General features: G+C 44.1%; 1 protein-coding gene across 5 annotated transcripts in view; it reads right to left on the minus strand.

The window, feature by feature from the left end:
* PPFIA1 (PTPRF interacting protein alpha 1) overlaps positions 1-17597 on the minus strand; it is a 115937-nt gene that overhangs the window by 45471 nt on the left and 52869 nt on the right. For all 5 annotated transcript variants that reach the window (XM_023186459.2, XM_023186457.2, XM_023186455.2 and 2 more), the window contains 12 exons: positions 15952-16053; positions 15444-15608; positions 14824-14898; positions 14041-14142; positions 13578-13799; positions 10391-10537; positions 8617-8751; positions 7199-7282; positions 4455-4586; positions 2666-2728; positions 1600-1679; positions 728-863 (listed from right to left, as the gene is read on the minus strand). In XM_023186459.2, the coding sequence (XP_023042227.2) occupies positions 728-863; positions 1600-1679; positions 2666-2728; positions 4455-4586; positions 7199-7282; positions 8617-8751; positions 10391-10537; positions 13578-13799; positions 14041-14142; positions 14824-14898; positions 15444-15608; positions 15952-16053 (1443 nt within the window). The remainder of the gene's footprint in view (positions 1-727; positions 864-1599; positions 1680-2665; positions 2729-4454; positions 4587-7198; positions 7283-8616; positions 8752-10390; positions 10538-13577; positions 13800-14040; positions 14143-14823; positions 14899-15443; positions 15609-15951; positions 16054-17597) is intronic.

Raw genomic sequence — 17597 nt, forward strand, 5'->3', positions numbered from 1 at the left:
TATTCTATTCTATTCTATTCTTTTTTGAGACAGAGTTTCGCTCTTGTAGTCCAGGCTGGAGTGCAATGATGCTTTCTCAGCTCACTGCAATGCCTCCGGGTTCAAGCGATTCTTCTGCCTCAGCCTCCCGAGTAGCTGGGATTACAGGCACCTGCCACCATGCCCAGCTAATTTTTTGTATTTTTAGTAGAGATGGGGTTTCACCATGTTGGCCAGGCTGATCTCAAACTCCTGACCTCAGGTGATCCACCTGCCTTGGCCTCCCAAAGTTCTGGGATTACAGGCGTGAGCCACCTGCACCTGGCCTACTCATTTATTTTTAATCACTACTTTAAATCCATGATTATCATTGTATTTAAAAATGATTGTATTTTTATAAGAATTCCTATTAAAAGAAAGAAAGAAAAAAAATACTACAGATGCCAGGCACAATGGCTTACGCCTGTAGTACCAGCACTTTGTGAGGCCGAGGCAAGAGGACTGCTTGAGGCCAGGAGTTCAAGAGTAGCTTGGGCAACACAGACCCTATCTCTTTAAAAAAAACAAAAACAAAACCCTATTTTAAAATATGCTCTAAAAGCTAAACTCTTAGCCAGAAAATAGAAAATGAGAGGAGGGCAAGAAAGGCAATGACCTATCCACAGTTTTATTCCAAAGCAGTCTGAAAGCCACAGGATAAGTAGGTTAACTTTCACGTAAGCAGAGGTATTTCACACAAAGACCTTGCCTTGGAAGGCTCATCTCGCAGGGCTGCCAGACGGCCTTTCTGCGGGCGCCGCAGCACTGCGCTGGTGCTGTAGGAGTCTGCGTGGCCGTCTGCCATGGGGAACCTGAAATCTGGGACACTGCCCAAGTGGGGTCGGCTGAAACATGAAAAATAAGAATGATCATTATTAGAAAAGGAAATAAACTCTCTTCTAGTTAAGGCAGAATCTATCAATTTGGAAAAGTTATTCCACACAGGAAAGGGTCTCCAGGGAGGGCACTGCTCTTGCCCGCCCCAAGAGCTACTTGTTGCCTACGCCAGGACAACAGTTTCAGTCTCTCAGCCCCACCAGGTAGAAAGCTCTCCAGGAAAAGCTGTGCAGACAGCCATGGCCATGAGCAACAAGGAGCCCAGCTGTCTAGGATGAGAGAGACCCCAGGTCCCCCGAGACCCCTCCTCTGAGTCCAGGTGTCCGGCTCTGCATTTCTGCTCCACTTTCCCAGGGCTGACGAAAAACACAGCCACACACCACTGCTGGCCTTCAACTGCTCTGCAATTGTCTCACCTGTGCCAGCATCTGTGGTGTGAGATCTTGGGATCTGTCATCCTGCTCTTACATCATCAGTGTCACACTCTGCTGGGCACCTCGATTAATATATCCAAATACTAACTGATCAAAACTCCTCCTGTGTTTTGGAGTTCTGCCAATAATGTGTCTCCTCAATACCAAGCTCTAACCTTTGAGTTATTTTACTCTTCTCTCTTGCTTCCTACTAAGCTACAGGCTCCTTGAGGCCACACCATTAGCCGCATCCAGTTAGGCTGCCCACAGAGCCAAGAGCTGGCCTGCCACAGGTGCTGACAACATGGCTGCTCACTGGTTAATACCATACCCATGATGAAGTGAAGCACCTCTTAGCCTCATCTGGTCTAGTTCGGCTCTCAGTGCTTCAATGTTCAGGACAAGCTGATCCTACAGAAAAGCAAAAGACTTACAATACTGCTATCTCTTTGAGATTTTAAAACCACTTACTTCAAATGTGCTCAGATGTTGAGCATAACCCTAACAGGTTAAATCAGCAGTTACAAATACCAAACATTTTAATTCTGGGAAAATTTTCTCCAAGAGTACTGCAATAAACATAAACACTCAGACTACTATATTAACTTTGTAAGCCCTAATGAATGAAAAGCTGTGTCTTAGTCATAGAAAAGCTTTTAAGAGGATAAACACCAAACCATTAACAATTACTAGTTGTGTAGAGAAGCAGACTCTTTTAGGGGAGAAAGGGAACAATATTCACATCCTGTGCATCTCTGTATTGTGTTTAATTTTTAATTGTCTTACATCAGGTATGCATCCATTCGTGTGTCATGAGTATACTTGATCTCATTTCTAGAGCTGTGCTGTCCACCACTGGCCACAGGTGGCTACTGAGCCCCTGTAAAGGGTTAGTCTAAATGGAGATGTGCTGTGACTACGAAATACACAGTGGAAAAAGAATGTAAAGTAGCTCAGTTCTGTTACTATTCATACATAATGAAACAATAACATTTTACATATACTGAATTAAATAAAATAGATTTTACCTATTTCTTACTTTCTAAAATGTGACTATTAGAAAATTAAACATTACATATGCAGCTCATATTATATTTCTGTTGGACAGCACTGTCATCAATGCTAATATTTTAGCTTCAAATAAACCCAGAAAGGACTCTGAATTCTGAACCATATGCACAGCCAGACTCAAAATACACCTGAAATACAAAGGCATTCAACATACAAGCCTGAGAGCGCTAGAAACTTATGGCAGTGGACTATGAGAGCCACAAACCAAGTTGGTATCTCCACTCTGTCAGACATTTGCAGTAACTATCATCATCATTAACTCAGTTAATGATCGAGTTAATGATCATTAACTCAGCTCTTCATGGATTAAGAGAAGGTTTCAGTACCTTATCGTGTTGTGTTTCTTCTAATTGCTTTTTTGCATTTTCAACTTCTCTTAATAGAGAATTCTGAAAAAGAAAGATAGTCCTTTAGTGTTTCTTTAAAGTGTCCCATTTAAATACACAGCATGGCTCTGTCTGTTTAAAAAAAAAAAAGAGGACCACAGAAAGGGAACGGAGCAAGAGAGCACACCAGCAAGCACTGCCAGAGTCCCCGAGTCAGACCACGAGGCGGCGACACCTTCTCTTATGTCTCTTACTAATGTAACATCTACTCCTCACCAAATGAACTTTCTAAAGGTAGGTATGTCAAGTTCACGGTGCAAGTTCATTTTAGTCAGTTAAACTGGCTTATACTAGCTTTTAGGCTTTATAATTTCTCAGTCACTTGGGAAACCTGAATTTAAGTTTCAAAGATAATCAAAGATAAAATCAAAAATAAAAACACTGCTCCATTAAGGCTGACCCCCTGATCAATGTGAGTGGGATAACGACTCTGTGTGGTCTCAAAAAAAAAGTATTTTAAATACTTTTTTTAAAATACTCAATGCCCTCCATGGTCAGCACCATGTAAATAAACGTGTCATGCAATGAGCGGGAATCATTAGTCTCTCAGATGAGCAGACCCCAATCCTAACAGCCAATCTCAGGGCAGTTTCTGAGTCTCATCGCTAGGGACACTGCATAGTCAGGAGAGGCTTTATCGAAATGGAATCCAGCTGCTGCCCATCAGAGCTTCTCTGACACAGATTCTAGGATATCCCTTCGCTCTGGCGACAGCTAACATGTTTCCATGATGACAGAGCTCAGAGCCCAGGCTCAGCCTTCAACTTTTCCCAAATCAAATGAAAAAGAATGAAGGTAGAGGCTGTAATATTTACTTCGTTTCAGCTGATTAAACCCTTTCTAGCACACGATACTCCCTAAGTGACCTGTTTATAAATGAGACAGAAATTAACTTTTTTCTTTTCTTTTTTTTGTTTTTGAGACAGGATCTTGCTGTCACACAGAATGAATGAAGTACAGTGATGCGATCTCGGCTCACTGCAACCTCTACCTCCTAGGTTCAAGCGATTTTCATGCCTTAGCCTCTCGAGTAGCTACGACTACAGGCGGGTGTCCCCGGGTCAGGCTAATTTTTATATTTTTAGCAGAGACGGGGTTTAGTCATGTTGGCCAGGCTGGTCTCGAACTCTTAGCTGAAGTCATCTGCCTGCCTTGGCCTCCCAAAGTGCTGGGATTATAGACATGAGCCACCGTGCCCGGCCAGAAATTAACTTCTAACGCATGAACAATAAAGGGGTGAGGGTTGGGCCCAAAAAATGATCCAAGTGCAGGGGCTGGCAAACTAGAACTTGATGGCCAAAACCAGCCCACTGCTTATTTCTGCAAATGAATCTTATTGGAACATAGCCACACCCATTCATTTACATGTTATTTATGGCTGCTTTTGTGCTAATTACTTGATTGGCATAAAATTATTTACTTACTTGTAATTACTAAAAGCCTAAAATATTTACTATCTGGCCCTTTATAAAAATCACTTACCTACTCTCATTCTAGAGAATAAGAATGATAAACAATTTCTCATACATGCAAATGGGGCAAGGACATACCAAACAGTAAGTTAATTCAGTGACTGGATAACTGTGTGTACCTTTTCCACTTTAAAGAATAATTCCCACTTTCGGTAACAGCTGCTAACCACTGTTACACATGCCTGCTCAGGGGCAGATGAGCAGTCTTTTGGCAGAGGGTGGGAAAGCGCCAGCGATGTCCGTGTTATCTAACCTACCTTATCTTCCAAAGCAGCCATTCTCTCTTTAAGATGAAGTTGAAGCCTCTCATTAGATTCTGAAAGTAGCTTGTCAACAGTGTCTGATAAACGTTTATTATGTTCTTCGTTCATTTTTTCTCTTTGCCTTGCCTAAAGCAGGAGAAACAAAGACTGATAAACCTCATGTAAATGCTCGATCATTATTTTAAAAGCACAAGGACCAACAGGGTGAGCCCCATGCGTGCCCTCCCCTCCCCGGTTGCTTCCCGCACTGCCGTCTTAAGTGGATTTTCGCATGGTGACCAGAACCAACTCATGGACATGGGGAACACAGGACAAGTCTTGGAGAGATCATTAACTAGAAGGTCCCACTGCTCCTGCGACAGGACTCCTCAGGAAAGTCACTAGTTGTTAACTGTCAGAGGGACTTAAGGAGCAGATTTATAGCAGATATTTAGAGGAGCAGCCTGTCTCCACACTGGTAGAGGAATTTTCCCTTGTGTAACTAAAAGCTTGGGTCTGGATCTGGGGAGGAAGGGTGAATTTAATTTACAAAGCAAAAAAGTTAAAAAATTTGTTTTGGAAAAAAAAAGTAACACTAGAGAGACTTTCATATTTTTTCTTTATACCTCTATGTTGCTTAAATTTCTCGTAATGGAAATTTATATTCGAAAATTATAAATAATTACCTTAAGTAATTTTAATATGTAGTAACAAAACTGACATGTCTGTTATTTTATAAAGCCATAATGAAGTTCATGGTTTAAAACCTGTTTCTCGGCTGGGTGCGGTGGCTCAAGCCTATAATCCCAGCACTTTGGGAGGCCAAGACGGGCGGATCACGAGGTCAGGAGATCAAGACTATCCTAGCTAACACGGTGAAATCCTGTCTCTACTAAAAAAAAAAATACAAAAAACTAGCCAGGCAAGGTGGCAGGCGCCTGTAGTCCCAGCTACTCGGGAGGCTGAGGCAGGAGAATGGCGGGAACCCGGGAGGCGGAGCTTGCAGTGAGCTGAGATCCGGCCACTGCACTCCAGCCTGGGCGACAGAGCAAGACTCCATCTCAAAAAAAAAATAAAAAATAAAAAATAAAAACCTGTTTCTCAAATGACAGGCAGAAGGGGACAGGAAGTGTTAGCAGGTGGCACCTCCAGGCCCTCATCATCCAAGTGTCCTTGCAGTGCTCAGGGGGCTCCCCCCAGGCAGGGGGCAGTGGCACGGGGTTATGACGTGCACTTGAGTCATGCTGCCCAGGCAGGAGAGAGCCACGAGACCGCACCATCAGTAGTGCATTCAACCTCCGTGCGCCCAGCTTCTGCACTGGGAAAACATGGGGAGTGACCTCTCCTTTTCTCACAAGGTCTAACATGTAGCAACTCTCATTACCTGAAAGGGTCCAGCACATCATGGGGCATACAGAGCATCACATACCTCCTCTTAGGAAAGAAACAATATCCTTCTTTGTGCTTATTTTCTGTCAGCATTTAAATACTTTTTTTTTGAGACGGAGTCTTGCTCTGTCCCCCAGGCTGGAGTACAGTGGCCGGATCCCAGCTCACTGCAAGCTCTGCCTCCTGGGTTTACGCCATTCTCCTGCCTCAGCCTCCCGAGTAGCTGGGACTACAGGCGCCCGCCACCACGCCCAGCTAGTTTTTTGTATGTTTTTTAGTAGAGATGGAGTTTCACCGTGTTAGCCAGGATGGTCTCGATCTCCTGACCTTGTGATCCGCCCGTCTCGGCCTCCCAAAGTGTTGGGATTACAGACTTGAGCCACCGCGCCCAGCCAATATTTAAATAATTTTTAAAGAACACAGCTTAAAGTTCACTGCTACATCTGTGCGCATGAGTGTGCATTTTGGAAGGGGAGGTGGGGACTGCCTAAAACGCACCCTCTCACTGGGAGTAGGAATCATGGTTTCCCAGAAGCTCATTTGACTCTCTGCAGGGCATGGCCGAGAATACAGATTTCTGGTGAAAACAAAACCTAGTAGCCTTAAATTATAAAGCGGGTTGATGTGAGAGTGCAAGAGTTCTACAATTAGATGCTGCACACTTCCTTTCTCCACCTACTTGTTAAAGAGAAATCCGGCCCAAACCCCAGGCCTGGTACCAGCTGGCCCTGGGACTGCTCTTGCTATTACTTTTTCCTGGATGTTCCATATTGATATCCGTCCAACTCTTCCAGGAAGACAATCTTAGGATTCAATGGACAGAAGTCTCCACTGCCACACTCCTTCCTAGTGCTTTTTACCGTAGCTCAATGACGGTGTTGCCCTTGCTTAGAACTATTCATTCCAACACATGATGTCTGCAGTGTTTTAACCTGGGACACAGGTCAGGCCTCTGACCTGCATTTGGGAATTCAGTGCCATATCCTAGGCAAGTGGACTAGTCCTCCAGGACAATGGGCCTGCCTCTATCCACGCTGGTACCACAGGTACCTAGAACAATTCCCCTGATAGGCCACTAGACAAGTAAGAAGCATTTTTGGACGTGGGGATCTAATCTACCCCCTGAAGCACTGCCTATGATCTCAAATTTCTTCCGCGGCTCCCAACACTGACTGAAAACTGCTACTGTGTGGGATGTACACATTAGCAGGCGACTCACAGATGAGGGCACAAAACAAATGCACGCGACCAGAACTGAGCTGGAGGACCAACATCTCAGTCAGGGGTGGGAGGCCCCGAGCTCCCCACAGCCCGAGCAATGCCCTTGCAACATCCACTCAGCACCCCTGCCCTCAGGGCTGCATGCTCACCCGCTGCAGTTCTTGATTCTTCTCCTCCAACTGTGCTTCCATCTGCCGTAACCTTTCTTCAATGTTGCCGTGTCTCTCTTCAGCCTGTCAGCAGAAACAGCATCAGCTTACCTCATCCTTACACTTCATTAACAACATGCTGCATACTACTGCAGTGGCAACAGGCAGGACATGCTCTGCGTGGACTCTTTCGCCATACTAAACGAAAAGCATTTACTCATCCATCAACACAGCTTACAGGGCTTCACGTGCTGGGCCGGGAGGTGGCTAGCCCTCTTGTGTTGGTGATTCTGAAGCATGGCTGCCGCTGGTGACTGACTGGGTGTTTTCCCCCCAACCCCTATGCCCAATCTCAATGGAGTCGTGACTCCCCCATCCTTACACTGCTTCTGGTTAGTCAGCATGGAAAGCAGAAAGCAGCAGCAAGCACAAGCAAGGAACAGTGCACCCATTCTACCTTCCTAAGCTTGGAAGTAAGTTCCAACAGTTTAGCTTCCTTAGCAGCAGAGCTCCCAGAAGACAAAAGGTCAGACTACATAGCCGACAAGGGACAAGAAAGATAACAGGGGAGAAAAGAAATTGAGACTTTAAAAGCAGATCATGGAGTGGGAGGAAAGGTTCTCTTACAGCTGTTAGCAACAAACTTGCTAGAAGGAACAGGTCTGTAGGCCCTAAAACCATCTGAATGGTCCAGAAGGATGCCCTCCCCAGCAGCTTGAAAAGCTTGAGCCAGGAGACTCAGGACGACGGACAGCGGCCTTGGCTCCTGCTGCTCGCCTGCCTGGCACTGCAGTGCTGGGCTCCCCATGCCCCAGAGGCTGGGTGTTTGCCCAGTGATGTGCTCCTTGGATTCTTGCCGATCCCAAGACCTATGACAGCATTTACCTCTTCAGCTGCTTCCCTCATGAATGGTGAGAACTTGGAGGGACTGTGCCTTGCACATGCCTAGTCAACAGTTGTTGGACAAATGAATAAATATTACTTAAAAACACATTTTTAAGTAATTTCAAAATAATAAAATTACTTAAAAATGTGTTTATTAAGAATTTATCTTGATGGTGTTTTTAAAAGAATGGCATCTTCCTATTTCTGAGAAAAACCACCTTCTTTTACAGAGGCTTCTATCCTATGCTTAAGCTGGTGACCAAAACAATTTTAAGAAGCAGTAACTCTCAGATCACATGTGCTGTGGACAAATAGTATACAGCTCACAACACCACGGGAGACTTCAGGATAAAAGGATCATGTCTGGCATTTATGAAGTGTTCCAATCTCAGAAGAAAGAGCACTCAAACCAAATTCGTGCTCTTCCATGGATTTAGGTGCTGATGTAATAAGAACAGTGACAAAACAAGGTACACAGGCAAGGCACAGTCACAGGCCTGGCAGCCGAACCAGAACAAAGCTCATGGCACTACCTTGGAAAGCGCTGCCACCCTCTGGGCCAGCTCCGCCTCCACCTCAGGGAGCGTCTCTGCCTTCCTCAGTGTCTGTTGCAGCTTTTGCTCTGCCAATTCCAAGCGCTCCTGTAACTGGCGGTTTTTATCTTCAGTCTATAAAATGAGAGCAAAGAATCAAAATGCAGCGAATCTTCTAGCTGTATCAGTTTTTAACAGATTGAACAAACTGAAATGCAGATACAGACTAAGAGAGTCATGATGGAAGAGCTACAGTGATGGGGGTTGCTTCTGGGTCAGGTTTTTTGTTTTTGTGTTTTTTGAGATAGTCTTGCTTTGTCACCCAGGCTGGAGTACAGTGGCACAATCTCGGCTCACTGCAACCTCCACCTCCCGAGTTCAAGCAATTCTCCTGCCTCAGCCTCTTGAGTAGCCGCAATTACAGGCATGTGCCACCACACCTGGCTAATTTTTGTATTTTTAGTAGAGACGGGGCTTTGGCATGTTAGCCAGGCTGGTCTTGAACTCCTAACCTCAAGTGATCCAACCGCCTCAGCCTCCCAAAGTGGTGGGATTACGTGTGCACCACTGTACCTGGCCTGGGTCAAATTTTCCTGTTGCCTGGAGTACATGCCCACTTTCCTGGGCTTGGTTTCAATGTGCAAAATATCTCTTGCCAAAGTATTTGCTCTTCCTAAATAACTTCTAAGAAACTTTTTTTTTGTTTGTTTAAAGATAGAGTCTCGCTCTGTCACCCAGGCTGGAGTACGGTGACACTCTTACAAGAGTAAGTATGGTTTAATGAAACCACAGGAGACACAATTTCTTACTATAGACTTCATTGCCTTGTTTTTTTTGAGACAGAGTCTAGCTGTGTCGCCCAGGCTGGGCGCAATCTTGGCTCACTGCAATCTCTGCCTCTCGGGTTCAAGCGATTCTCCTGCCTCAGCCTCCTGAGCAGCAGCTGGGATTACAGATGTGCACCACCATGCGCAGCTAATTTTTCTATTTTTAGTAGAGACAGGGTTTCACCATGTTGGTCAGGCTGGTCTCAAACTCCAGACCTCATGATCCGCCTGCCTCAGCCTCCCAAAGTGCTGGCTGGGATTACAGGCGTGAGCCACTGCGCCCAACCGCATTTTTTATTTTAGACACGGGGTCTCGTTCCGTGGCCCAGGCTGGAGTCCAGTGGCACAATCATAGCACACTGAAGCCTTGAACTCCAAGGGCTCAAGTCATCCTCCCTCCTTAGCCTCCTGAATAGCTAGGGCTAAAGGCACACTCCACCATGCCCAGCTAATTATTTATTTTTTCAATTTTCTGTAGAGACAGGGTCTTGCTCTGTTGACCAGACTGTTCTCACATTCCTGGGCTCAAGTGATCTTCCCGCCTCAGCCTCCCAAAGTGTTAGCATGACAGGCATGAGCCACTGCGTCTGACCAAGACTTCATTTCTCATACTATTCATTTATCATAGTGCTCCCACTTAGTAACAAATAGCCAGTTGCCTTGAAGTTCTTTGCCACTCTCTCCTCCTTTGGTAAAAATGCTAACAAGCAATAGATTAACTTTCAATTACAACAAAAGAAAAAATTGAGGACAAAATGGTTAAATCAAATCCTACGTTATCAAAACCTGTAAACTGAAGGAACTCCCACATGTCTTGAACATAATATTCTAAGGTCATAAAAACTTGATATTTGGACTTGATTTCCAACATGAAAGTGAGAGAGAAAGGGTCTTTAATTTCATTAATAATTAACTGAAGCCAGACAAAGATTGATAAAATCTATTACCTGTCGATGCATAGAATCTTTATTTGCAATTTCATTTTCAAGTTTATCATTGAGGTCATGCACAGATGTGGCTTCACGCTGTGCAGCGAGGTAGCGTTTTTCAAGAGTAGTGATTCTCTCTTCCATGTCTTCCTTTTGGGCCATGGCCTAAATTAGTATTTCAGAGGGGACAACAAAGCAGGTAATTAACAGATTACACATTAAGATACTTAAGAGAGAAAAAAACTGAACTAAATCCCAAATTTCCAATCAAATTAAAAATTAGCATCCTCAGGCCAGATACAGCAGTTCACTCCTATAATCACAGGACTTTGGGACGCTAAGATGGGAGGATGGCTTGAGGCCAGGAGTTCAAGACCTTGTCTCTACAAAAATACTGTATTTTATTTTTTGAGACACAACCTCCCTCTATCACCTAGGCTGGAATGCTGTGGTGCAATCAAGGCTCACCACAGCCTTGACTTCCCAGGCTCAAGGGATCCTTCCACCTCAATCTTCCCAGTAGCTGGGACTACAAGCGCACACCACTATATCCAACTAATTTTTAATTTTTTGTAGAGACAGAGGTCTCACTATGTTGCCCAGGCTGGTCTTGAATTTCTGGGCTCAAGAGAGCCTCCTTGACCTTCCTTTGGCCTCCCAAAGTGTTAGGATTACAGAAGTGAGCCAGCATCCCTGGCCAAAAAAATTTTAAAGAAATAAAAATTAGCCATGCATGGTGGCATGCCCCTGTAGTCCCAGGTACTTGGGAGGCTGAGGCAGGAGGATTGCTCAAGTCCGGCAGTTCAAGGCTGCAGTGAGCTATGATGGTACCACTGCACTCCAGCCTGTGTAACAGAGAGAGATTCTGTCTCAAAAAAAAAAAAAAAAAAATAGTGTCCTCAAAATTAAATTGAAGACGACGTCAATTTTCTCAAATGTGAATGAAAATGTAACTACCTCAAATATCACAAATATTCACCTATACGATTAACAAAGACTTGTCTCTCTTAATACTGTGTCTAGCCACTCAGTTGACCAAGCTTTCCCATTTCTACATAATATTATAAAAATATATACACTCAAATATCTAAATATTTTTCAAGGAGGTGAAAGTGTCCTCAAAGAAGACGCAGTCTATGTCTGCCTCATGCTACAAACGGTCTTACACGGGACAGGGTGTGGCCGCTCTCAATGGATACAGTAGTAAGATACAAGTCTCCCTTTCTAGGATAAGGGTGGGATGAAATCTCATACAGTTACAAGATTCAGGCATATTGACAAATGGAAACAGAAGTACAAGTTCAATTTTATTGGACGCAACTACCTGAAGTCTACAAGATGATTACTATACAGGATCAAACGCTTACGGCTAGGACCAGAACTTTTTGCTTGTGAAATACCTGTCCTCCACCCCCAGAATTCACTATTTTCAAGTTGTTCCCTATTTATAAAATGACTAAAGTTAGCAAAGTGGTAACTATTAAAAGTGACTACTAAAAGTGATGGGGAAAAAGCTCAACATCACTGATTAGAGAAATGCGAATCAAAACCGCAGTGACACAGGGTCTCACAGAAGGGCTATCATGGAAAAGCCAGTAACAGACACTGGTGAGGTTGTGGAGAGAAAGGAATGTTTTCCTACTGTTGGTGGGAGTGTAAATCCGTCCAACCATTGGGGAAGACAGTGTGGAGATTCCTCAAGGACCTAGACATGGAAATACCAACCCAGAAATCTCATTACTGGGTATATACCCAAAGGAATATAAATCGTTCTAGTATATAGACACATGCATGTGTATGTCCACTGTAGCACTATTCACAATAGCAAGGACATGGAATCAACCTAAATGCCCATCAATAGTGGACTGGATCAGGAAAATGTGGTACATACACACCATGGAATACTAGGAAGCCATAAAACAGAATGAGATCATGCCCTTTGCAGGGACATGGATGGAGCTGGCTGGCGGCCATTATCTTTAGCAAACAGGAACAGAAAAACAACATACCTCACGTTCTCACTTATAAGTGGAAGCTAAATGATGAGAACACAGGGACGCATAAAGGGGAACAACACACGCTGGGGCCTGTCGAAGGGTGGAGGGTAGGAGGAAGAAGAGGATCAGGAAAAATAACAAATGGGTACTAGGCTTGGTACCTGGGTGATGAAATAATCTGTACAACAAACTCCCAGGACACAAGTTTACCTACATCACAGACCTAAGCATGTACCCCAAACTTAAAACAAAAAATAAAAAAATAAAAGTGATAGGTCTTAAAAGAATTTCAAAATTCTCGGCATGTTAATCTCTGCCACATAATCTCCCGCTATAGCCAAAGAATATAACCTAGCAGGTGACATAGCACACGCAAATGCTCTTCCTGTGGTGAATCCCTACATGAAATTACTCACGCCAAACTATCAAACTGAAAAGCAGACGTTCCACGGTGGAGGCGCCTGACAAGGGACAAAGCGCAGGTTAGAATGTGATGGGAAGGGCACCTGAGAAAGCACTCAGCCTCACTGTTCCATCATCAAATAGCTTCTTATAGTTATAATGGCAGAAATATTTGTCAGCAATGAGTATACTGCAACCTATTTTTACTATACGATCCTGATGACCCATGGAGAAGCAAATTCCACTCTTGATTAGTTGTCTGACCATCAATATCCAATGCCACGAGTTCCTTGAAGGAGCAGGTCAGAAAACGGGAAGACCGCCAGCAACGCCCCTTCCCACAGTTAACAGACTATAGTCACATTGCCCTACGTGAACTAGCACAGCCAGGATCAACATCTGCTTGCTAAGCGTGTGCGCAACAGAAGGCAATCTGAACACAAGAACAAATTAAGACAGCCTAGAAACTGCACAGATGAAGAATCTACAAACAAGGACATTAAAGAATATTAAAGCAGCATAGGTAGGAGGGGCCGGTGTGGCGTCCACTCCGTGGCCACATCAGTCAGTGGGACTAGTTCTCCTCCACTTTGAAGCACTCAGGGACAGGAAATTTCACAACAAAAATGGAGACGTATCTTATCCCAGTTTCACAGCACTCTTTCTTTTTCAATATAACTTATATAATAATCCAAAGGTTGAAAGTAATTGGGAGAGCAAGGGACAAAAGGAGAAAAAAATCATTTAACTAAAACATCCCAAACATTTAACTTCATGACAAGCCTGTAATTTTTGTTATTGCTCACTTCACGGACATCTCGTTGCAATTTTGTGTTCATTTCTTCAGATTTGATGAGATCTTTTCTAGCAGTGTCCAGATCCTCTTCCAGCTCTGTCACGTGACTGGAGAGGGAAGCCAGGCGTTCTTTCATTTGGCTCTGTTCCTTTGACTGCTTGCTTATGATTTCTTGGAGCTCAATTACTTTAGCAAGGTCTTCCTCATGGCTTAAAGAACCATCAGAAGATCTCTGATAGGGGAGAAAAAAAAAAAAACCAACCTTAAATACCCTTGTTTGGTGAGCTATAAAATAAAAATACTTCCAGGAAACAGCTAAAATCAAAACTGACTTATGCAATCTGTCAGATTACACAATCTTCATGACCACTGCAGCTCTAAGCCGGCACTTTAGCAACCGTTTGCCACATAACATGACACATGCTGTGGACAAATGAAATCAAACAGAATGAAGAGAAAGTCTACAGACTTGCCTTTCCATTCGTGCTTGGTGTATTTTCTTGTTCATGGTTTATGTCCAGCACTCCATCTGTTAGTGTTTTTTTCTGACTATTCTGCTCTTTAAGAATCATTAGCTGAAACCAAAAAATTGAATATGAGTGTAAAATACCTTATGTAAGAGAAATAAATACAGAGAGCAAAACTCCTTTTGGAAAAACACAACTATAAACTGCTTAATATAGTATAAAAGAGAAAGCATATGGCAATGCTATCCAATCCGAAAATCACCAGATCATTAAAGACGGAATTGATTATCCACTGGCCAAATGAGTCCCTAGGTAACCATAGTTTTCTAGTCCTTAAAACGACCCAGATAGGTTGGTCCTCAATTGGGAAGATGAATAACATGTGATATGCACAACTGCAGTCCTTATACTTCTTTTACTTTTTTTTTTTTTTTTGAGACAAGAGTCTCGCTCTGTCGCCCAGGCTGGAGTGCAGTGGTGCAATCTCAGCTCACTGCAACCTCCACTTCCTGGGCTTAAGCGATTCTTATGTCTCAGCCTCCCGAGTAGCTGGGACTAAAGGAACATGCCACCACTCCCGGCTAATTTTTGTATTTTTAGTAGAGATGGGGTTTTACCATGTTGGTCAGGCTGGTCTCGAACTCCTGACATCAGGTGATCCACCTGCCTTGGCCTCCCAAAGTGCTGGGATGACAGGCGTGAGCCACTGTGCCTGGCCTTATGCTTCTTTTAATAAAGGATAAAAATAAAAACCTCCCAGTTCAACTGATGATGAAGTCTCAAGCTTACCTCTTTGTGTGTGGCACCTAATTCCTCTTCTAACAAACTACATCTTTCAAGTGCTACTCGTAATCGCTCTCTCACCTGAAAATAAAAGGGGTTGAGTTTGTGTGTATGTGTGTATACTGTTTATTTTATTCTTAATACATAGTTAAGTATATACTTACTTAATACATACTTATACATACTTAATACTTAATACATACTTAATGTATATATTAGCGTAATATAATATAATAAAATACCATTAACGTCTGTCCTTGATCTTACTGTCACGAAAACTTGTTAATGGCTCTAAATTAAGTTTGAGAAAAACAAATCTTCCCCTGAAATACTAGGTTGTTGCAAAAGTAATGGCAGGGTTTGCCATTAAAAGTAATAGCAAAGCCCACAATTACTTTTGCAACAACCTAATACTAACCAATCTGTCACAGCAAATCAATATATATTAGTAATTTTAAGACATTTATGCCAATTAGTAGTTTTTAAACCTACAAAACCCTGTCTTCTTAGAGAAGTTATTTCCAAGAGTTCAAGAAGCTTCAAAAAATAAAAGTTACACCAACACTTGCGAAGCTGGCCTAATACACGGTATGTGCACAAACCAAGACTTATGTGGCTGATGGCACCTTTTCATCCAGAGCTTTGTGGTGTTCAAATAAGGACTTCAGTGCTTTCAGCACTTCCACTTCACTGGACACGCCTGCTGGAGACTGCGCTTGTCTCTTCACCACGGTCATCCTAAGAGACCGCTCATGCCTGGAGACAAGGCATTCCAAATGCTCTAACAGCAGCTGAAATAAAAGGCCAAAATAAAGACTCGTTAAAGAGCACTTTTAATTTCATGATTGAATCTGGGGCAAATAATTCCTTTACAGTCTCATGCTAAAATGAAGTCCCTTCAATTCAGCAGAAAGACAAATTCCTCTCAATTGTATTAAAATATCATAAATTCTCATCACAAATTTCAAGCCATTAATGTGTGATCATGCTGACTAATCACAGTCTGCTCAGTGGGAAAAGGTATGAAAAGTGTTGCAGGCCAGACAGAGTGGGTCGTCCTTTTGTTTTGAGACAGCACTCCTCCTCCTGACAGTGGCTCCAGGGGCAGGCGGTGAACAGAAAGCTCACACTCACCCTGGTGTTATTCCTTTCTGCTTTCAGTTCAGCAATTTCTTCTTCCCTTTCAAGAAGCTGTTCCCTGCATACATTGAGTTCCTTAGTAAGTGCCGCAAACTCCTAGAAAATCACAAAACAAAATTAAATAAATAAGAAAGACCCTCTGAAGAAAGCCTTTCATCAAGGCTTCACCGTCCTCGCACAAAGGCAATCTCATTGCAAGTTATGGGGAAGGGATCTCTGTGATCCTCCAGAGAAAGAGGACGTCAATGGGCTGGCCTAAGACCACAGACTCCCTAACAAATCTCAACACTGACAGACCATCTGACTTTCCTCCATCCCTGGGCCCTGGCACAAGGACGGCAGGCAAAGAAGGGGAATCCAAGTCCACCTTCTCAGCAGCCAGAGAAGTCCAACACATTTTCCTGAACAGGATCCTGACGTAAACTAAATGAAGACATTTTTAAATAACTCACAGACATGTGATCTAGAGTTGCTGGAGAGAGAGGAAAGAAGGCCTAGAAGGCTACCACCCCTGTCCTAGCCTCCTTATCTTCCTTTTTCTTTCTGAGACAGGGCCTCACTGTGTCACCCAGGCTAGAGTGCATGGTGTGACCATGGCTCACTGCAGCTTTGAACTCCCGAGCTCAAGTGACCCTCCTGCCTCAGCCTCCCAAGTAGCTGAGACCACAGGCTTGAGCCACCGTGCCCAGCCTCTCTTCTAAAGTAATATTTCTTCTGCAAGAATCCCTACTGTGGGTAATCAACTTCCAGCATGACAGCACAAGAAACTCCACTGACCTGCTTGCTCCCAAGGAAAACAGGTGAACCCTATAAGAAAACAACTATTCAAAGACGCTGGAGATCATTCTAAGGGTTCACAGCAAACAACTGAAAATTCAGTAAGAAAGGCCAGTCTGTTGCATTTGAACCAAGACTGCTCCCTGCCTCCCCTTTCCAGGCCAGTGAGGCAGCAACTCCATTCCAGACTGCTGCTGGCGACGCAGTGCCCTTTCCTCCGCTCCACCCCGCCCCAGCTACGTGCTGCTGATGCCACATCCTGGCTAGTGCAGTCATGGGCAGGGGCCTTCTTACCTCTGTCCAGCCTCCACTCTGGAATGGAGTCTCAACTTTGAGTATGGCAGGCTGAGAATACCAGGGGTCCTGATCAGCTGTGCCCTGGCTCTGGGAGGTGGTGGTTGCAGGGCTGGAGTGGCAAGCTGAGAGGGCCCTGGCTGCTACCATAAGACCAGGGGCATCATTCAGGGAGAAACGAGTTTGGTGATATTTAAACCTAAGGGCACCCTTTAAACCCAAGGGCAGTGGAGGTCCTAGTGAAGGCAACTGGAGGTGTGGGTTTAATGGAGACACAGCCTGGACTGCGGCTGGGTAGTCTGCAGGGAGAGCTGGAGAATTCTTGCTGCAGGAGCCCTCCAGGGTGGGAACAAATCTCCCAAAATGACTTCAGAAACTGTTTTTAGAATTAGCCACAATTTCACTGAATTGGTTCCTAATTATCCCAGGGCATTGCTGAAGACAACAGAAACATTTGTGGGGCTCAGAACTGAGTGTGGTCAGAGAGAGTGGAAGAGAGCAGCAGGGTGACTGTGGACACGCCCAAAGCTGCGCCTGGCTGGGGAGTAACAGCAGAGGCTGAACACGGC

This window comes from Piliocolobus tephrosceles, chromosome 13 (assembly GCF_002776525.5).
Source record: "Piliocolobus tephrosceles isolate RC106 chromosome 13, ASM277652v3, whole genome shotgun sequence".
Lineage (NCBI taxonomy): Eukaryota > Metazoa > Chordata > Mammalia > Primates > Cercopithecidae > Piliocolobus > Piliocolobus tephrosceles.